Source organism: Orcinus orca, chromosome 1 (genome assembly GCF_937001465.1).
Source record: "Orcinus orca chromosome 1, mOrcOrc1.1, whole genome shotgun sequence".
Classification (NCBI taxonomy): Eukaryota; Metazoa; Chordata; class Mammalia; order Artiodactyla; family Delphinidae; genus Orcinus; species Orcinus orca.
Window position 1 is genome coordinate 107628333 of NC_064559.1, and position 23094 is coordinate 107651426.

General features: G+C 38.6%; 2 protein-coding genes across 4 annotated transcripts in view; one reads left to right on the forward strand and one right to left on the reverse strand.

Annotated features, from left to right (window-relative positions):
* The window catches only part of HAO2 (hydroxyacid oxidase 2), a 213384-nt gene extending 193067 nt beyond the window's left edge, over positions 1 to 20317 (reverse strand). Inside the window, exons 1-2 of the mRNA XM_049702286.1 lie at positions 20089 to 20317; positions 19511 to 19574 (exon numbers count right to left, since the gene is read on the reverse strand). The gene's annotated coding sequence lies outside the window, so the exon portion shown is untranslated. The remainder of the gene's footprint in view (positions 1 to 19510; positions 19575 to 20088) is intronic.
* Positions 20318 to 20335: 18 nt separating this feature from the next.
* Positions 20336 to 23094, forward strand: part of WARS2 (tryptophanyl tRNA synthetase 2, mitochondrial) — an 88549-nt gene continuing 85790 nt past the window's right edge. For 2 of the 3 annotated variants that reach the window (XR_004485673.2, XM_004263253.3), the window contains exon 1: positions 20336 to 20466. Coding sequence is in view for 2 of the 3 variants with exons in the window: in XM_004263253.3 (XP_004263301.1) it covers positions 20377 to 20466 (90 nt within the window). In the remaining variant the exon portion in view is untranslated. The remainder of the gene's footprint in view (positions 20467 to 23094) is intronic. The other variant, XM_049702283.1, reaches the window with a different exon arrangement.

Below are 23094 nucleotides of genomic sequence, written 5' to 3' on the forward strand. Positions count from 1 at the left end.
AAAGTATCAACTGTTTCCAAATAACTTAACCATATCCCAGAACAAAGAAGGACAAATACCGTATGCTAACACATATATATGGAATCTAAGGAAAACAAACAAAAAAATGTCATGAAGAACCTAGGGGTAAAACGGGAATAAAGACACAGACCTACTAGAGAATGGATTTGAGGATATGGGGAGGGGGAAGGCTAAGCTCTGACAAAGTGAGAGAGTGGCACAGACATATATACACTACCAAACGTAAAACAGATAGCTAGTGGGAAGCAGCCGCATAGCACAGGGAGATCAGCTCTGTGCTTTGTGACCACCTAGAGGGGTGGGATAGGGAGGGTGGGAGGGAGGGAGACGCAAGAGGGAGGAGATATGGGAACATATGTATATGTACAACTGATTCACTTCGTTATAAAGCAGAAACTAACACACCATTGTAAAGCAATTATACTCCAATAAAGATGTAAAAAAAAAAAAAGAATATAAAAATATCCGACATCACGCAAGATAAAATTCATAATGTTCATTATCTAATCAAAAATGTCCAGACATGCAAAAAATCAGAAAAATAAAATCCATAATTAAGAGGAAAAACCAATCAATCAAAATATACTACAAAATGACATAGATGATAGCACTAAATAAATAAGGACAGTAAAACAGTTATAACTGTATTCCATATGTTCAAAAAAACTAAAAGAAAGATTGAACATATTAAAGACGACGAAGTTTTTTTTTAATTGAATTTCTACAGATAAAAACTAAAATGTCTAAAATGAAAAATACCCTGGATGGGATTAACAGCAGATTAGACATCATGGAAGGAAAGTAAGTGGACTTGAAAACATAGCAATAGAGACTATCTAAAATGAAGCACAGAATTTTTTTTTTTTTAAAGAAGAAAAAAATAAACCATGGGACAACTTCAAAATGCCAACTATGTGTGAAATTGGAGTTATTAAAGGAAAGACGGCAAGGAGGAAATACAAAATATCTGAAAAAGTAATGTCTCACGTATTTTTAACTTCAATGAAAAATATAAACCCATAGTTCCAGGAAACTCAATGGACTTCAAACACAAGAAACATGAAGAAAACTACACCAAGGCACATAATCAAATTGTTAAAACTAGTGATAAAGGAAAAATGTTAAAAGAATCCTGAGAAAAATGATTCTTTACATTCAGAGAAACAGCAATAAGGATGACATAGATTTTTAGATAATGTAGAGCATCTTTAAAGTATTTAAAGGAAAAAAAAACCTGTTAAACTAGAATTCTGTAGTCCATAAAAATTCCTTTAAAAATTAAAGTAAAATACTTTTTCAGACATATAGAGGCAAAAAAAAAAAAAAAGACTAAAAAATGATCTATCGGCGCTTCCCTGGTGGTGCAGTGGTTGAGAATCCGCCTGCCAATGCAGGGGACACGGGTTCGAGCACTGGTCTGGGAAGATCCCACATGCCGCGGAACAACTGGGCCCGTGAGCCACAACTGCTGAGCCTGCGCGTCTGGAACCTGTGCTCCTCAACAAGAGAGGCCGTGATAGTGAGAGGCCCGCGCACCGCCATGAAGAGTGGTCCCTACTCGCCGCAACTAGAGAAAGCCCACGCACAGAAACGAAGACCCAACACAGCCAAAAATAAATAAATAAATAAATTTATTTTTAAAAAAAATTAGGAATCTGAGCTAATGTTTAAAAAAAAATGATCTATCTATGATTACCTCAAAAGATAGAAGGAAAAAACATTTCACAAAATCCAATGTCCATGACTGATCAAAAAAAAAAAGTTTCAGCAAACTAGAAGAAAAGAAAACTTTGTCAACTTGATAAATAGCATCCACAAAAACCTACAGCTAATATCATACTTAATGGTGAAAGACTAAATACTGCTCCTCTAAAATCAGTAAAAGAGTCAAAGACGTCTGGGCCATCACTTCTGTTCAGCATCATACTGGAGGTTCTAACTAGTACCATAGGGAGGGAGGGAGGAAGGGAAGGAGGGAGGAAGGAAGGAAGGAAGGAGGGAGGGAGGGGCGCTCCCTTGGGAAGAAGTAAAACTGCCTTTATTCACAGATGACATGATCATCTACGTAGAAAATCCTAGGGAAGCTACAAGAAAGCTACTAGAACAAATGAGTTTAGTAAACTTGCAAGATACAAGATCAATACACAAAAATCAATTGTACTTCTATGTACTAGCAACAATTAGAAATTTTAAAATACCATTTAATATAAATACAAAATAGTAATAAACCTGACAAACGATGTTTAATATTTATATACTGCAAACTACAAAATATTGCTGAGAGAAGTTTTTAAAGACCTAAATAAATGGAGCAATACACAGAATTCACGGTCACAAGATTCAATATTGTCAAGATGTCAAACAACAAGGTCCTACTGTATAACACAGAGAACTATACTTGATATCCTGTGATAAACCATAATGGAAAATAATATTTTTTAAAAAAAGAATGTATAACTGAATCACTGTGCTGCACAGCAGTAATTAACACAACACTGTAAATTAACTATACTTCAATTTTAAAAATGTAGGAAAAAATGTCATTTCTCTGCAAATTGATCTATAGATTCAATGCTCTCCCAATGAAAATACCCACAGGCTTTTTTGTAGAAATTGATAAGCTGATTACAAAATTTACGTGAAGTTGTACACCTGAAACTAACATAATATTGTAAGTCAACTATACTTAAATAAAAAATATAATAAAAGTTAGGTGAAATGACAAGGCCCTAGAATACTTAAAACACTTGGAAAGGCAGAACAAAGTTGGAGAACTTATGCTACCTGACTTTAAGACATCTTGCAAAGCTGCAGTAATCAAGACAGCGTGGTACTGGTGTCAAGGAAGATAGATAGGTCTATGCAACAAAATAGAAAGGCCAGAAATAGACCTACACGCATATGGTCCACTGATTTTTAAAGGTACAAAGGCAATTAAGCATAGAAAGACAGTCTTTCCATAAAAGCTGCTGAAACACTTTTATAGTCACATGCAAAAAAGTGAACCTCAATCCATAACTCACACCATATACTAAAAAATAACTCAGTATGGATTATACATCTAAATGTAAAACATAAAATTATAAAACTGCAAGAGGTTATTTATTCGCTGAACCATTTAAGTTACAGACACAAATCATGACAATCCAACCCTAAGTACTTCAGCAGGTATCAGAGAAATTAGGTGATTATTCTATGGGTTGGCCAAAAGTTCGTGCGGATTTTCTATGTTAAAGAAAAACCTGAACGACCTTTTTGGCCAACCCAATATCTTTCCATGTTGTTATCACACCAATAAAATTAACCCTGACACAATAATATTATCTAATATAATCCCATATTTAAATTTCCTTAATTGACCTAATAATGTCTTTATCTTGCTATTTTTTTTCAATCTAGGAAATCTAGGGTTTCAAATCAAGTCTTATGCACTGCATTTAGTTTTCATTTAGTTTTCATCTCCTATGATCTGAAAGAGTCCCCCTCCCCCAAGTCTTTAAAAATTTTGATGGCATTGACCTTTTTCAACAATCCATGCCAGTATCTTGAAGGATATTCAACAATCTGGATTTGTCTGACTGGTTCCTCAAGTTTGTATACACGTTGGATATTTTTGGCATGTATCCTACATAGGTGATATACACTTCCCACTACAGCATGGTAGATATACCTAATGTCATTTGTCCCATTGGGCATGGTAAGTTTAATCATTTGGTTAAGAGGCATTTGCTGAATTTCTTCATTGTAAAGATCTCTTTTTCCCTTTGTAATTAATAAGCAATCTGTGATGTAATATTTTGAGTTGAATGGATACTCTGCTCTCCAATAACAGTTTACCATTGGTGATCTTCTTTTGCCTATTTTTAAAATTGAGATATAACTGACATACAACATCATATTGGTTTCTGAGGTACAAAACAATGATTTGATGTATGTATATATACCGAAAGGATCCTCACAGTAAGTCTAGTTAACATCCACCATTGATGAGCTTCACCTGATTCAATTATTGCACTGATGGTTGCAAAATGATAAATCTGTACTTTTATCATCCCTTCTATATAACTTTCCTCCCACCTCCTGCCTTGCTTTTTTGTAGTATCACTATGGACATAAGGATTTTAAAAAATTCAATGTGTTACATTATTATATTAATGTGTTGTATGTTATTCTTTGGGATGCTCAAATTGTCTCAACTGTGGCCATTAGCAGTCCCTTCAAGACCTCGTCTGTGTCCTTCAGACATGTAAATTTTAGTCTTTGAGCACTCCCTTGATTTCTGGTACTATATATTCTGGGGTTATCTTATGCTTTCCCTGCTCCAAACCTAGACCTGACCATCTGCCCAAGAAGCCTTGTTTTTTGACAAATGGTACTTAGAAACTAAGACCTAATTTCTAGGTGTGCTAGACACAGAGTTCATAACGGTGTCCTCCAATTTCAGGGTTCTTTCTTATCTTTCTTCACTGCATATTTCGAGTTCCCAAGTATCTCTACACTTTTTTCTTGCTCTGTCCTACAATGCAAATAAAATTATTTCAGTACTCCAATACCAATGCTAACAACAAACCTGCTAAGTTCCAGATTTTGTTAAAGATCTTTAGACTGCATCCCATTCAGGTTACTGTGTTCAAAAGTTACCTTAATTCTTTTTAGCTGCGTGGTTATGTTTATCAACTGGATAAACAGGTTTATTTTTTTCTGATGGTATTCAAGTTTAGGGTTAACTTCTTTCAGGCTTTTCTTTTTTTATTAATTTTTATTGGAGTACAGTTGTTTTACAATCTTGTGTTAGCCTCCACTGCACAACAAGATGAATCAGCCATACACATACAGATGTCCCCTCCATTTTGGACTTCCCTCCCACTTAGGTTAGTACAGTGCATTAGGTAGAGTTCCCTGTGCTACACAGTATGTTCCCATCAGTTGTCTATTTTATACATAGTATCAATAATGTATAGGTTTCAATCCCAGTCTCCCAATTCTTCCCACCCCTCCCCCTTTCCCCCCTGGTATCCATACATCTATTCTCTACATTTGTGTCTCTATTTCTGCCTTGCAAATAAGACTTTCAATCTTTTCAAATTAATTTATTTTTGAATTTGTAAAACACCTATGTAATTTAAAAATTCAAACTACATGAAATATATACTCAGGGATATCACACTCCCCATCCCTATCTTATTGGGCTCATTACCTACCCCTTACCCTATATCAAGTACCACTGCCATTTTTAAAAATCTTTCCTCCGTGTCTGTTTTGTGCAAAAATAAGCAAATACACATATTTTTATTTCTCCTTTCTTCTAACACAAAACGTAATATACTACATATACTCAGATACACCTTGATTTTTTTTGTTCGTTTCACTTAAGAGTATATCCTGGAAATCACTTCATACCAGTTCACAGAGGTCTTCCTCACTGTCCTTTATGGCTGCATCATACTCCATTGTATGGATATACCATAGCTTACCAGTCTCTTGTGGAAGGAAATTATGACGTTTCCATTTTTTTTTGCTATCATAAATATTATCACAATGAATAATTTTAATTATATATTGTTTCTTTTTTTGTGGCAGTATATCTCCAGAGTATACATCCAAGAGTGTATTAGTTTGCTAGGGCTGCCATAAAAAAATACTACAGACTAGGTAGCTTAAACAACAGAAATTAATTTTTTCACAGTTCTGGAGGCTAGAAATCCAACATCAAGGTTTCCATAAGTTTGGTTTCTTCTGAGGCCTCTCTCCTTGGCTTGCAGATAGCCACTTTCTTGCTGTGTGCTCACATGGTCTTTCCTCTTTCTGTTTGTTGTCTGTGTCCTAATCTCCTCTTCTTACAAAGATACCAGTTGTATCGGATTGGGGTGCACCTATAGAACCTCATTTTGCCTTAATTACCTCTTTAAAGGTCCTTTCTGCAAATACAGTCACATTCTGAAGTACTGGGGGTAAGAACGTTAATATATGAATTTGGGAGGGGACACTATTTGGCCTAAAATCAAGACTAAATGCTAGGTACTGTTAAATTCCACTTCATTGGTTTATACAATTTTGTACTACCACCAGCAATCAAGCACTTATTTTTAAATTTCTTAAAATACAGCTGAAAGAACTATTGCTTAGCAGTAGCCACACTAAAATTTTTTTCTTTCATACTGAAGGTTATAATTTTATTCCAGCTATTCTAGCTCTCCTTCCCTAGGAAAATCAAGTTTGAGTTCTACAAATTCCACATTATTTTCTTATTTATCAATTGCATATGAGATACTTGATGTTGTAGAAACATCTTTGGTAGCAGACCAGATTGGGCTTTAAATTGTTATGACTCAGATATTTTACCCTGAATCTGGATACTGTTTTACAAAGAATTCTTGCCCTGAAAAAAAAAAAAAAAAACTCTTCTACTACAGTAATGATTCTGAGAGTGGGACATGTGGATTTTCTAAACCAAAGAAAATTTGTAAAGCTGGGGATAGAGCCAAGTTTTCCAGTCTATGTGAGGAAAAGAGGAACTGAGCAGACTCTATTCCCAAAAAACTTAAAATGAGAAGCATAGATTGTATTGTCCTTAGACTTGTCCTTTGCATTATAGGTGTAGCTTGTAAAAATAAGCCCTCATTCCAGGGATTATGACCTCATGGGAAAGATATTAACATTGCAAAAGATTTACAGCTATCTCTGGGCTCCTACATCTTGATACCACAGAGTTACGTCCTCTAGTTCTCACAGGTAAGTAGCCTATAAGGTGTATTCCCTTCCCCTCCATCAGTCTGCTCGTATCAAACAGAACTCTGCCTCTGACTGCTCCCTCCCATGGTCTTCTTTTGAGAATGGTCTCATATTCTGGGCTTTACTTTACAAGTGAAATTTTGTCACCAAACAGTTACAACCAAGTGTTCTGAATCTTTAATCTTTTTTAATTACAAAAGAAAACATCATCACTGTATCAAATTTACATAGTTCAGATGTCTATGAAAGCAAAAAGTAAAAGTGCTCTCTTGAACCCCAGATGTAACCTATGATAGTGTTTATATAGTTATTTCTAAAAACAAATTTCTAGTGATGAGAGCAGGTGGGAAACTCACTCTCATGCACTGTTGCTGTGTGTACATACAGGTTAACATCTTTGGAGATAAATGAGGAGATAGTTTTCAAGATGCAAATACACATAACCTCAGAATTCACTTTTGGAAATTAACCCTGTAGATATTAGATTTATTTTGTCACGTGTACAAATACTTACTTACAAAAGTGTTCACTGAAGTGATGTTTGAAATAGTAACGATCTAAAAGCAATCCAAAATGTCTACCAAAAAGAGATCGTATAAACAAATAACGATACTCTCATTTAATGGAATACTATGAAGCATATCATTTTCTTTAAAACTGAGTTATACACGTTTGCTGATACGTTAAGATGCTCATGACACAATAAGGGAAAAAATGAAGTTGTAGAGTTTGTAGGGAAGAAAAGCATGCGGGTTTTGTGACATCTTTGTCATATGCACAGAATACTTCCGGAAGGATGCATAACAAATGACTAACAGTTCTTCTTTGGGCAGCAGGATTCAGGATCTGGGATAGGATATTGGAGAAGAGAATTTTTACTTCTTGTTTTGTATTTTCCTTACAATTTGAATTATTTTTGTTTACCATGTGCATGCATTCCTTTTAAAATTGAAAAAAAAAGATATTTTCAAGAAGCCATTTCCATGTTCTTGTGCATGACTCTTACCCACAGTTCTCTGTTAAGTAGATCATGATGCATTTGTTTCTCACTGTTTCCTGAAAGTTTTCTTTTTTCTACATCTTTCCTTTTCAGTAGCCATTCTACATAATGGAAGAAAATGGCTGAGTTTTGTCTAAATTATAGTAGGACTGGAAGGGAAAAGAAAAGCAAGTTGGGCTTTGTCTCATGTAATTTTTTTGTGTTATAATAAAACATCTAAACTCTCAGGCAACACACCAAGATAAGCTTAAGCAAAAAGTAAAAAAGAGCAAGAAATCTGAGGTGGAGAGCTTGGGATGGAGATGCACAGAATGTCTGCCTCCCCGACCATGATGCTAACATTCCTAATTGTTTGTTATATGTTTACTTTCTATACCCTGGAGACCAGGAAATAGTTTTCTCATACCAAAAATTACATTACAATTGTAAAATGTGCTTAGTTATTTTGTTATTGGAGAAGAGTTGACGATTATTTGAGAAAGATTAAGAATTACTAGAACTCACTAGAACAAGGCTTTATGAAATAATATCTGACCATCCTGGACCTATAAAATTTTTTACAGCCACACGGAAAGATAAATATTGGTTAACCCGCACACTAGCCAAGGTGAAAATCGGACAGCACTGGACACAGGGCCATCAGCATCTTATTCCGAGAACTCACAGCTGTGTTTCAGAGCTGAAACATATGACGGTTGGCCATGTCATTCCACAGTACTGACATCTTCTAAAAGTACTGGATGGCATATGTAAATTAAAATAAAATGAATATTTAATTTCATTTTTAGAATATTTAAAAGTATTTTGCAATTCCCCTGGAGAAACTGCAGGCTCTCTGGACTGTTGCAAAGCCAGGGCTAGCGATCCCTGCCAGGGAAGACGACTGACGCCAGCTGCTTCTGAGAAGTCAGGGATGGTATGAAATGGCACCAAGACGCGTCACTGTCACTTGTTTGATTGGAAAAAAACGAATCAAGCAGTTGACTTCTCCAAGTAGGTACCCGAGCAGTGTTATTGTTCAAAGATTTCTTGAAGGCCTGCATTGCCAATTCAGTGAAAGCCATGCCTAAGCGCTTCCCCCACCATCCCTGACCAATTCCAGCAATGGAAAACCATCTGCATCCTGGCTAAGCCCAGAACAATTGAATTCTCTGTGCAAAAAGTAACCATTCCTCCCACCATTCCTGTGTCCCATCCAAACACTGATGTCTGCTTCAGTCTGCAAGGGACTGAGGGCATAGGCGGTTTCTGCTTTAGTTGTGTGAAAACATAAACTAACATCTGCAACTCACTTTAGAGTTTTCAAAGCATTTTTCCCTCATATATCCTATGTTTCTTCTTTATACACAGCCAAAAGTTAGAGGGCAATTAAAATATAATTTTTATATGTACGCAACCTACATTCCCTCCTCAGCCTCTCAAATCAAGTTGAAAATGTCACTGGTGAATATTAATTTGAGAATTGTGGGAACATTTTTGTTTTCTTAGAAATAATAAATTAAAATGGAAAATGATTTTTCAGCCTTCCAAAATGACAGCTTGACTTCAGATGTTTCAAAATTTGCCCAAACTAGTACCTACACTGTTTTGTAGTATTCAGTGCAATTAAGCAAGTATTTATTGAGCACCCCCTGTGTGCAGGGCATGTGCCATACAACCTCAAGCAAGGCTGGTGGATGCTCTAGAAGGATCTTAGGAGTCCTTAGGAGAACACAGACAGTCATGGGATTGGGGTAGGGTATGTGAGACTCTATAAAATATGGGCACACATGGCGCTGAAGGAAGCACCAGGAGGGGTGCTAACCCCATCTTGGGAGAAAAACATGTCTCATGTGGCTTTACAATAGATAGCCACCACATCTTCACAGTACGTTAAGGAGAAACATACTGTTTGAATTATGGAAAGTGGTGTGAAAGCATCTTGTTTGGGGAAAGCAAATGAAAACATGCATATTTCCCCCTTGGCTTTGTCCACGTTCATCATGTTTTCTTCCAAGTCCCTCCCTTATCTCACCATGAGCTGTGACTCCTCTTGAGCTGTACAGGGTGCTGGCTCTAAACAGATTCATGGGAAAGGGCCTGAAAATGCCTGTGTCATGCCAGGGCATGGGAGGCAGTGAGTGAAGGGACCAGGCAGGGACAGCAGGACAGTGGGGAGAAGGCATCCACAAAACAGCTGGCTCTGGTTAGCAAAACACCCGATGCCAGGGATAGGCAAACCTTGATAAGGATCAGACTACTCAACTGAGATATTACTTTTGGGATTCTCTACTCACCACCCCTCCACTGCAACGCTGTCCTCCAGGCAGGGTTAGATTCCCCCCTCTGGGCCTCCACCGAAACCCTGCTTCCCTCCCTGGTGACATTTGCTTGAGGTGGGGCAATCTGATTCTCTGTTCACTTGTCATCCCTATAAAACTTTAAGTGTGTGTAGTTCAAGACTTTTCTTTTTTTTTTTTTTTCGGTACGCGGGCCTCTCACTGCTGTGGCCTCTCCCGTTGCGGAGCACCGGCTCCGGACGCGCAAGCTCAGCGGCCATGGCTCACGGGCCCAGCCGCTCCGCGGCATGTGGGATCTTCCCGGACCAGGGCATGAACCCGTGTCCCCTGCATCGGCAGGCTGACTCCCAACCACTGCGCCACCAGGGAAGCCCCGCAAGACTTTTCTTTTATCTCCAGTATCTACCACAGTGTGTGGCTCAGAGTATCTCTCAGAAAATATCTTTTTTCTATCTTTTAAATTAAAAAACACTAGAAATCCCCAAAGTAAAATTCCATGGCTTAAAAAACACTACATAGAGATGTAAAAGTTACCCTTTCATATCCTCATCTTTCTTCTGCTAAAACAGATCTATCAATATATATAGTAAATATTGGTTGAGTGAATAAATGAGTGAATAAATAAATCTAAGAGTTGAAGAGGCTGAAGGAAGGAATGTCAGAAGTTAAGCCAACAATCCGAAGGATCTCCCCATCTCAAGATCCTTAACTTCATCACATCTGCAAAGTCCCTTTTGCCATATGTTTCTGGGCTTTAGGATGTAGACATCTCTGGAGCCCATTATTCTGTCTACCATAGAGTCTGTGGAACAGAGAGACAGAAGATCTAAGTCTTACTAAGTCCAGACTCTCCTTCTAAGGAGCACTTTGACCTCATTCACTTTCTTTCTTTGGATCTTAGTTTCCTAAGCCACAAACTGGAGAAATTCATTTAGCAAGTATGTTATTAGTCATGCACTTTCTAAGTTTTAGATACAGGATAAAACAGACAAAAGTCCCTGTTTTTATGATGCTTACATTCTAGAGAAGGAGAAAGTAAATTAAGTAAAATATGTTAGATGGTGATAAGCATTGAGGGCTGGTGAGGAGACCAGAGTGTCCAGAGCAGAGCAAGGTAAAAGGAAGGCAATAGGCAAAGGAGTCAGAAAGGGAGGCTGGGATGGAGAATACAGATCATCTGGGCCTTATAGATCTTGGGAAGGACTTGGGAAGGCACTGGAGGGTTTGAGCAGAGGAGTGACCATGATTTACAATAACACACTTTTTTTTTTTTTTTTTTTTTTTTTTGCGGTACGCAGGCCTCTCACTGTTGTGGCCTCTCCCATTGCGGAGCACAGACTCTGGACGCACAGGCTCAGTGGGCCCAGCCGCTCCGCGGCATGTGGGATCCTCCCAGACCGGGGCACGAACCTGTGTCCCCTGCATCGGCAGGCGGACTCTCAACCACTGCACCACCAGGGAAGCCCAATAACACACATTTTAATGGGTTGCTCTGGCTGCTGGTTGAGAATAAACTGAAGGGGACAAGAACAGATGCAGGGAGACGTGTTAATACCTTATTCCCCTATCTTCACTCCTCTGTACGCCTTTCTATTTGCATATCCATGCTTCCTTCACGCATGTAGTTATCCCTCTTAAGAGCATCCTGCTCCTCTTTCCAATTTGAAATTCCATTCACCAGTCAGCTCAGTGCTCCTCTCAGAGCTGTCAGGGCACTTGGGGAACTTGGCATCTTTGGGTGAGGAAAGTGGGGCAAATACCCTTCAGAAGCCTGTCCAAGGTCATCCAAATAGTAAATAGTGGACCCAGGGCTGTCCCTAAAGTGTGATTTGAAGGAAATTAAAAGACCTTCTTGCTATAAAGACATTTTCCCTGGAATAGTTTGTGTTTGCAGTTTCCCTCATTAAATTGTGATCTGGAAGAGCACAGATAGTATCTTATCCGGCTTTGTGTACTTAGTGCTTAGCGTGGTGGCTGGCATGGGATAGACACCCAGTAAGTTTCTGCCAGATGAGTAAATAACAGAATGTCAGGCCCTGAAGAGTGTGTGTTATTAGCATGATGTTGTCAAACTTCACCCCACCGCCTCCTGGTGTTGAGTGTCAGACAAACGGAAATGTCTAAGATCTATGAGACCTAGGCTGAGTGTTCTAGGAAGAGAGACTTATTAACAAGCGGAGCCACAGCAGGATTGGAGAGGGATCCTCCTAACCCAGTAAAGATCAGAGCCAGAGGCCCCCTTCCTTACCTTCCCTCCTTGATTCCCTAGTGGATCTAAGACAAGAGGGATAAAATAAGTTCTAAAGGGGTGTTATTCTTTGAGGAGGAACCACAGTCCTATTTTGTGTGACCTGTGCCCTAGGCATGTGGATTTTGTTTTTATTTAGGTGACTACAGTGACAATAGAATTGACAGGTGTAGCCGGGGCTGGTGTGGAAGCTGTGCATGTCGACCAGAAGGGATGTCCCACGAAGTGCATCCTTGTTCTGTCAGGGGCTTTGTGGACTCATATTGAGTGAGCTGGTTGCCACTTTTTAGAAATTGGGGGACCTGAGTTTATACTACCATGTCCATGCTCTAGAATGGCACCTATACTATTGTATTTTAGCAAGTTTATAAGAAATCTTCCCTGCAATACTCAAGCTTCTCCATGGTGGAATCCATGTCTTTATCCTCCATGGTCCCCCAGTAACTTAGACAGTCTCAGGTTAACAGTTGGTGGTCAGTAAGTGTGGGAAGAAGGTAGGAAGGAAGGGTGGGAGAGAGGCAGGGAAAAATGCTGGCTTTCCAAGTCCTTTGTCTCTGAGGTTTCCGAGTGGGAACTAAGAAACTAGAGCCAAGAAAAGAAGGCGGCACATGAGATAACAGAAGAAGCATTGCATGGTACCTGTAGTGACACAAAGATTACATTTTTAGTCCTTCAGTTTCATGGGCATGCAGTAAGCATACGTTAAATGATTTTTGAATGAGTGAATAGTATGAATCAATAACAGTAACAGCACATTTGCTGGACAACCTTTACAGTTAAATGATCTCCCATCTCCTCCAGTTCTTACTCTGCCTCTAGGTTCTCTCCCTGGCACCAGCTTCCAAACGCCATCTCCCCCTACTCCAATGCATGTGATAATATCAGAAGACTCGTTTTTCCACCTTTGTTTTGGATTTATCATCTAATGATTTTCTCACTAACAACACCCTTCAAGTTAGTCAGTTTGGTTCGATTCCTCCAACACGCTACTCAAGACACAGTTTCTGGATCTTTCACAGATTTAGAATGAAATGATTAAATAGTCACCGAGGTCCCAGTGGGACCATCTGTCAAAATGTGAAGATAGTTCAGCCTATCAGCTTGTAGATGTATTTCCAAAGCACTGGGAGATCTTTGGGTTAAACATGTAACACCTGCTTGAGTGTAAGCTTATATAGTTAAGGGCAGGAAGGAACCTTGAACATCATGGGCTTCAACCACTCCCATTTTTTCAGATAAAAAGCAAGCTGAGAGGTTAAGGACTCTTCAGTGTCACTTTACAAGTTATGGCAGAGCTGGGACTGGGAATAAATTTCAGTACACCCATTGCCCCTTGGGACACAATCTCTTCTCACATAATCTTTCCTCTCTTGCTTCCGGTTGCTTCAACCCTCCTGACGGAAGTTTATCCTCTGAGATGCAAAACTGATATCGACAAATCCTTAAAAAGAGATGCCAGCAAACAGAGAACTTGATGATAAATAGGGAGATGACGCAAGCACAAGGACTGAATCCAGAAATAAATCATATCTTCACATAGTGTTTACTGAAGTTGCATTTTGAATAATTTCCATAGAAATTATTTTACCCACCACAGGAATGTTACTCCCTCCCACAGGGATTTGACCAGACAGAAAGAGAAGCAGAAGGGAAGAAGAGTGGTAATTTAGATTTATATATAAAACATTAGCTGGAACCTAAGTAATAAGCCTCAACTAATCAGAATATTTTATGCATTCTGCCTGTTAGTGGAGAAGGCAAACCACAAGAAAGCAAGCATATATCAGAGATTTAAAAAATGCTTCTAGGGCTTATTTTAGGCTTTACATTTTTTTCCTAATTCCCTGCACTATCTTTAAAATATCCCACTGCACACCTCCCTCCTTCTCCTCACGTGTTCATTTGTTCATTTAATCAATCTGCCAATATTTATTGAGCCCTTTTCTGATGTCCCAAGTACTCTAAGTTAGAGATGAAAACATGGTTTTCCATCAAGTTTAATGCCTGCTTAAAAGTTATCCTAAAAAAAAAAAAAGTTATCCTAAGAAGACTGGGAGTTTTTTCACTTTTTTTTTTTGTTTTACAGTTATATTTCTAGTTCTATAAATGGATAGTTCTGTACTGAATATTTCCATTTGGCCGTCCAGGTGCACTGTGTACCATTTTGCAACCTGTCGTGTACTTCTTGGGGAGTAGGGGTAAGGACTGACCCTTATGGAGCAGATAAATCATGTTCCTTTGCCCTGGAGTTCAGCAAATGAGAGGAACCGACAGGTCAGAAGATCAGAGTGTGGGAGGAGAGACAGGCAGGGCTCTTCCCATTCCCCACACCTGCCAAGCTGTGGATGGACAGTGGCTACATTCCTCTCCTAGAGATCACAGCATCTGTTAGGTAACCCTTCCTAAAACTCTTGGATTAGCAACTGTCCTATAAATCATTGTGATTGACAATTACAAAATAATGAGTATATTTCTGAGAAACAACAAAAAGCAGTGTAGTTGGGAGGTAAGCAAATTGCTACCTAAAGTAGCTACAGAGGATGAAAACAGGTCAAGATACTCTTCCCACCTACCCTTTGAGAAGTGATCTTCGAAAAGCCACTTCATGTTCACAGTTGGGTGAGAAAAGGTTCATATTCTCTGTTTTTCGTAAACCTAACCCTGCCGTGCCAGGATGACAAGTAGGCCCAATTTTAATCGGTTGAGAGTGGCTGCCTGGGGCACAGTCTTGAAAAAATTGTGAGGCCTGTTCTCAGTATCTGTATGTCAGTATCTGCCAGGGACATGGGTCAGGGCGTATGCTTGAAATATGGATCCTGACTCTAATACCCATCTCTACACTTCTAAATGAGTCTGATTTGGGACAGTTAGATTCTGGGACAAAAACTAGTTTCTAGAATCACAAGAGTTACAATTTATGTCATTTAGCCCTCCTACTTTTTACTCATTTTACACAAGGAAAAGAGGCATATGAAGATGAAACGGTTCACTGAGATCAGTAATGGAACCACCATACAAATTTTCTCCAAATTCATGCTCGGTTCTACTTATTAAGGACAAAAAGTGAAAAAAAAAATCACTGATTGCAACTGTCAGTTGAGTTTTGGAAAGTCCAACAGAATCTAACTGGTTAGAGATGGGATTTGACAGAGACTGTGAGGGTAACACCCTCCCTGTTTTTAGAGAGATTAAGCTATCTTTTGGTGTTGTTTTTAGAAAGATCAAGACCTAAGGATTATGTCTGACTTTCAGTGGTCACAGCTAGGATCCTAGAATCACACCAGACAGGTACAGAGTGGGCAGGAATCTGATGTAGTTTGATTACATAGACAAAATAGAAAAGAGCTTATCTAAAGACACTCCAGGAAGCTTTTTGGAGACCTTGCTATAGTTCTTTTTGTAAAACATAAATCCAGAAGAGGGAAGCCTACTCACCCTAGTTTTGAAGTAGCTGAGAGCAAAGGGTGGTAATTTAAAAATAGCATGAGTGTGCAGATAACATACGGATCTTGTCTTTAGGGCCATACCACCTGGAAAAGATATGGCATGCAAAGAGACATAACAAAGTAAGATGTTCCTTCAAAACTTTAATTTGCTCATTGCTAAGCTCCATTTCCTCCACGGAACATATGTCCTAAGACTGCGGGTGGACAGTGGGGATGGGGGACATTGAAAAAAACCTCTTACATTCCTCCAAAATTATGCTCTCCATTCTAGATCCATACTTAAATAAGGCAGCAATTATCTGTCTTCTTTGAAGATCTGTATTCTAATGTTGAAAAGCAGTTTGAAAAAGAGTATGGAGAGAAAACATGAAAAATGAACAGGAATCCCAGGGCCTGCAACACCCCCATATAATCAGTCTTCTTCCTGGTACTGCACACGAAGGATTCTACAAGTAATGGAGTCAGTTGTCTGAAGATCAATAACTGTAAATTATTCACTTATGTCTGCTCTGGCTCTCCCCATCCTCACCACCTTCTCCCAACCCTGATCAAAATGTCTTCATTGTTGTGGAGTAGGAAAGAGTCCTTAAGGTAAGAAGGCGAATCTAGAAAAGACTATGGCATTGGCCCTTAATTTTAAGAAAAAGGTACTCCGAGAAAAATTCTACTTTGCTATCCACATCACCCAGCCTCTCCCTTGATTTTATTTTTTTACCTTCCAGGAAAAAAGTGATAGTAATGCCACCCTTCAAGCACCTAAGCAGCCTTCCCAAAGACCAGATCAGCCTCCTGATTACTACCCTCATACAAAGAAGATGCTACAATTTGCGCTTCCCCAAAAATTACTAGGGAAAAACAGCATCTTTTAATGTTAGGGGTGGAGAGATGAGAGCATCAACCCTTTAAAACTCAGCCATTTAGTTGCTCTGACTTTGAAGCAAGACAAGGATGTGCCCTTAGGTCAAACTGTTCCTTGCTTGGACCAGCCCCAGCCTTAGCTCCTTCAGCTTTACCGTGGTGTCACTTAAAGGAGAGCACTCATCTGGAGATCAAAGTCCTTCCTATTCCTGCTCTTATTTGTTGTGTGATTTTTCATTAAGGTACTTAATATCTCTGGACCAGTTTCATCAAATATAAAATGAGGGGTAGAACTAGAATTAAGCCAAAGGTGTAAAAGAACAATCTCCAAATCATTATTTTTGTTTCCCATGTATTTTAGTGACTCTTGGAAACTATCTCACTCTAAGGGAGACTCTGCCTCAGTTTGATTTAGGTCACAATGAGTCCAGCATAAGACAGTACGGCCAGAGAACTGTGGCTGTACCTCAGATTATGAAGCAAAAGGTTTGCCTTCATTGTGGAATCTCTCCCTCTGTATTTGAAAAACATATTCAATATAAATGAAAGGTCAGAGGTGAATGGATTGTGCTTCAAGTAAGTTTTGAACATAGATGCCATCTAGTCTTTGCATTCTGCAAAATTCTTCTTTAAGTGAATAAATGTGTAGGGTAACTCTCCATTACCTTGATCAGCATCTAATACCAACCTGACACTTAGAATTAAATTAGAGAAACAAAATTGGATACTTTGAGACTGGAGGGCTGATTATACTACCAGAGCTAAGAGTGGATTTAAACTCTTTCCTTATCCCATTTAAATCTAACTAGATATAAACTCTCCATTACTGAGGAACAGAGGTGTGTCTGCAGAGGTGGAGGTTCCCCTTGATGTTCTTGGTCAAGGAAACCTAATCCTTTCTTCTGACACACATGGTTGCAATAGAAAGCGTTCCCCAACTGCCAGTCTGGTTTTAATCTATTGTTTCAAGTAAGATGGGATTTTCAGGGAATGTTAAGGAAAGAGCAAAATTACTAGAACTTACTATAAAATAAAACTGTTGATGAGAAATCAAATTTTAAACAAGTGTTCAAAATTCTAAGCATGAACATATGTAGACATACAGTGCATGCTACAAGTATACGAAAATAAAAGGTTTTAATTTTAAGTATATCTAAAGTCTGCTTTCAATACAACATTTACATCTCATTTTACTAAAGCTCTTTGGCTTACCAAATGAGAGCCATGGTAAATATTGCCAATAAATACAGTGGTGCTTCATTTAAACAACAATGTTGGACAATGAAATATTCCATAAGTGAACTTCCCATGTAATCAAACTAACCCTGCATTATACAAACCTTTAAAATGTTAACCATTTTATATGGAAACTTCTCAAAAGTTACAAATTTTTTCTTTAAAAGGTACACTGAAGAACATCTTTTCCTGAAGATTCAGGGTTAACATTTACAATACTCATTAAAATATGCTGAATATACTGCACTTCTTAGAAGAGCAGAAGATGGTGAGCTTAGATGATGGTGAGCTTTTTCGTGATACTTTTGCCAACACCAAAAGGTTTCAGACCGCCATTGTAAAAAAGTGCAAAAGCAGACAAAACTAGCTTGCTTTTAATAGGTCTAGTGTCTTTTCTGCTGTCAGCTGTCCCTTCTGGCTAAAAGCATACCAACCTGTCAATTAATTGCTTACTGTGTCAAAATAAAATTTAGATTTAAAAGATGTGCCTACTTTGTGCAAGGTACTATACTAGGTGCTAGGGAAATGTAAGAAACGCAAAAGAAATCATCATGCTGGCTGAGTGACACTCAAGAGTCACCAGGTCACCACCGTGGTGGGAAACACAATTTATTCTAAGTTTGAAAATAACTTTTTTTTTGAAGTACAGTTGATTTACAATGTTGTGTTAGTTCCAGGTGTGCAGCAAAGTGATTCAGTGTTATACATATATATATACACACTTTTTCAGATTTTTTCCCTTATAGGTTATTTAAAAATATTGAGTATAGTTCCCTGTGCTATACAGTAGTTCCCTGTGAAAATAACTTACTTTAAAAAATATAGATATTGAAGTGATTACACACAGCTGTCCTGATATACATTCTTCAATGGGAGTGTCTTGGAAATATCTCCCATGAAAATATTATCAGTCATGTATGTGAGTCTTCGGAGATAAAAGACTAAACTTACTGCTTGAGTAAATAAAGTGCGCAGGCCCTGTGACAGCTTTCTGTCAAAACCCTCATATCATTGCTAGGCTTTATCTTATAATCCAGGTGGCTGAGGATGTCAGAAGTCTAATCTTGCTAATTCCTAGGGTCATCAAATCTAATTAATATATCTGTAAAAAACTGTATTTTAATGCTTTGCTGCATATATGAGTGCAAAACATTTAGGCATTTATAAAACTGCATGTTTACAAGAGATACCTTGTATCTTTATAAAGATCAATCATCACTTTTCCACTGGCAGGGTCTCTTTCCTGGATTTCAGTAATACCTCATTTTGGGGGCTTTTAAACATTATTTGGCTACTCCTTTCAATTTCCATCATCCGACTACTTTTATTCCACAAACTGTACCTTGTAGTCTCAAAAGATTTCCTTGGATTCAGTTATCATCTGTTTTGTAGCTCAGACCTCTCTCCTGAGGTCCAGACTTATCTAATTAAGTGTCATATTTGGAAGTACTACAAGCACCTCAAATTTAAGAGACAAAACCAAACTGATTAGTTTTGTTGAAGAATGGCATTTGATTTCCTTAGTTTTATCCTTAGTTTTGTCCTCAGTTTTGTCCTCATTCCTACAATTCTTTCCCTGCTTATTTCTGTATTACATCACTTATGCTTGAACTTCACCAGTACTATGTGCCACTCTTAAGAGATTTTTACTGTATGTTTTTAATTGATAAATTGATAAGTTTTGTCTTACCTTGTTAGATTTCAATTCCATTAAGAGTAACAGCATCCTTACTGCATTTATCTCCTACCTCTTCCTAATGAATAAATACAACAAAACACATAAAGGAATTCTGATGAATCTCTCCCAATTATATTTTTACTGATAGATTTTTGGGTGCACTAACAGAAGTAGGAGTACCATGTTAACTCTTCTCATAATTTAAGGCAAAACTCTGAACAGTTTCTTCTATCAAGTGTCATCTTTCTGAAGCCTTCCTTGGACCAGGCTGAAGCACCACAGTCATAACCACCCCACCTCCCCAATCTCGGCATTTGCTTCTTTTAACACCTCAAACAGTGCATCATTTATTTATCTGCTAACCCATTAGCCCGTGCACAACTTGAAGGCAAGATATATCTTTCTTTGCACCTTCAGTACCTAGCAGATGGCAGGGTTCAACAAACGTTTGCAGATAGAATGCATTAATGAGGCCACATAGGTCTCAAAAGACCACTTACTGCCCTCTAACAGGATTGGGGAGGTCCCACTCCTAGAGAAACTTCTTAAAAGCTTGCCTCAGGACGGCCAGGATACGAAAGGCAACTCACTTGACTTTCTTCCAGTTTAAAAAACACTGCTACTAATATCCTCGTAGGAGACTGTCCCTTCACGAAACCTGCGCAAATATTAGGTCTCCAGGGCAAATACTAAAGCCAAGCCCCACCCAGTTCCTGACCCCGCGACCCGCTCTGCGAAGACCGGACGCCCCCAGGCACTGGCACAAAGGCCCGCCCCGAGGGCAAGTGCGCATGCGCAACAAGCAAAAACGCTGCGAATCTGGGACGTCCTCTCTGAGCAGATGTCACTCAAGACTAGACGGCTCCGCCCTTCTCAAGATGGCGCTGCACTCAATGCGGAAGGCGCGTGAGTGCTGGAACTTCATCCGGGCACTTCATCAAGGACCCGAAGCTGCTCCCGCTCCCCAGGTAACCGAAGCTGGCCCTTCTTCCACTAGTTTCCCATCTCGCTAGGTCCTTCTCATCCCTCTTTCCTCCCTCCGTTTGCTTCTCCCTTCCCGTTTCCTCTGGAGACCACCAAACCCTTCGGCTCCTAAGGTCGATTTGCCTAAGACTGCCTTCCTACTCGGAGCGTGGCGACGTTGCAAGGATTCGCGGTGACGTAACGCGCCCCTGGTGGGAGGAACGCGCCGCCGCTTACCCACTTAGTCTCAGCCCCTCCCCCTCTGAGCACCCTGAGAGCGCCGCACCTCCGCTCTTGCCCGGCAACGCGGGGAGCCCAACAGTGTGTGAAGTTATACGATACCAGAGGTTCGGTCCCTACGGCACTGCACACCTTGTCTTGATCCCGTTGCTGCTTTTACTCTCCTTTCCCTAATAGCAAGCCAAGGGTCCAGCGGAGAAATTAGAGAAGATGTCTCGTTAGGAATCGACCCGTTTAAGTAGGTGCACCCTCTTGACGTCCTCCCTCAGGCAGTGCGGTACTTGAGCAAGTGTCAGTGCATCTTCCACTCTGATTTCTCCTCATTACTGCGAAGTAGACCTGTATCTAGGAGGTTCTATGAAAGAATTTCAGCAAGCTGCCAAAGGCGTCGTCCTGTCCTGGCAGCACTCCTGTTACCATTACTCTGTAGTGTTGAGAGCATGGACACGGCCTTTAACCCGTCCCGTCAGTATTTAGAATTTTACCCTCATAGCAAAAGGGAAAAACAAACAAAACAAACAAATATATATATACATATACATATATATATGTATATGTGTATATATATATATATATACACTCTTTCACTTATTCAGATTTTTACTTCACCCAGACATTTACTAAACGTCTTGCAAGTGCAATCTCAGTGGTAGGCACTTTGCCATACATCTCTTGGGAGATAGCTCTTGGGAACTAGGGAGATCTTAGGGATTCTGTGGCTATTAGGTGATTTCCTGGATTTTGTATGGTAACTGGTGTATTAGAGCACTAGACTGAAAGTTAGGAAACTAGAAGTCAAGGGATTTGTCTGCCACTTGCTAGCTGTGTGGCATGACAAGTCATTTAATCTCGCTGGACTTATTTTCTTTAGCAAAATGAGTGGAGGAAGGGTTGGACTGATTGACAGTGTTCCTTCAAGCTTTGGAAAATCTATGGCTCCATGATTGTGAAGCCAAAGTAAAGCAGTGAGATTAATTATGAAAAACAAGATTTAAGTTCAACTTGTTATTTTAATCATCCCATAAATTACTTAACTTTCTGTACCTAAGTGTCCTTCACTGATATGGGCCTCACAAGATTCTTGTAAGGATAGAGGATATTACGCTGGAAACTTATTTGTCAAAACAACTATTTAAATGTTGTTTGAAATTTCAGGCAGCATTGTTAGGTAAAAATTGATTCAAAATTAGATAAATTCATCAAATACTCCTCTCTTTGAAGTTTGAGGTTGGATTCTACAGAACCAGAATTGGTTATTATATTTATGGCTAATAGTAGCATATTAGAACCTGTGGATTCAGAGTAACTAAGTCTTATTTTTTTTTAATTGGAGTATAATTGCTTTACAATGTTGTGTTAGTTTCTGCTGTAGAACAAAGTGAATCAACTCTATGTATATATATATATATCCCCTCTGTCTTGAGTCCCCCCCACACAAAGTAACTAAGTCTTAGACCCAAACTTCCTCTTGTAACAAACTCAAGAGTTGAGGATGTCATAAGAAGTAGAGAATCGAAAAGAAAAACAAACTACAGCCCACTAATGCTTGTCCTAGGAAGTTTAGGGCATTAAATCATTATAAATGCTAAAGAATAGAATTCTTAAATCTCTACTGTTGTTTCAGTGGCATTTATGAATACAGTTATCTTAATCAACTGTTAATCTAGATGGTATCAAGTTGTAGAATTTCCAGAACAGATTAGTGTTTCAAAACCTTTAATTTAGCTTTGAGTAGAATATGAATTAAATGTAAGCAAGAGCACTTCTTAAAGCATAGTTCTACATATAAATTAAAATTTTTTTTTTATTGAAGTATAGTTGATTTACAATGTTGTGTTAGTTTCTGGTGTACAGCAAAGTGATTCAGTTATATATGTATATATATTATTTTCATGTTCTTTTCCCATATAGATTATTGCAAAATATTGAGTATAGTGCCGTGTGCTACACAATAGGACCCTGTTGTTTATCTATTTTATATATAGTAGTTCGTATCTGCAATCCCAAACTCCTAATTTATCCCTCCCCCACCCCCTATAATTTTCAGTCATTAAAAATGATGGTTTGAAAGACTAGTGCAGTCTTTTGAAAGACCAATTGAGAAAAGATATAAAACTGCATTCATAGTGTAATTATAATATTATATTTGCAAATAAATATTTATATAAATATATGTACAAGAGAAAAAAAGACTGGAAGGAAACAACTATTCTTAACATTTTTTGTTTCTCTTTGGTTTTCCTAAATAGTGGATTAAAAGTGATTTAAGTTTTCTTCTTTAAGCTTGCTGTATTTTTCACATGTTCTAAGTTGAAGATATATCACTTTCAGACCCAGAATAAAGTTCTAAAACATAAATCTTCAGATAAATGTATAGTCATTATATCATCTGT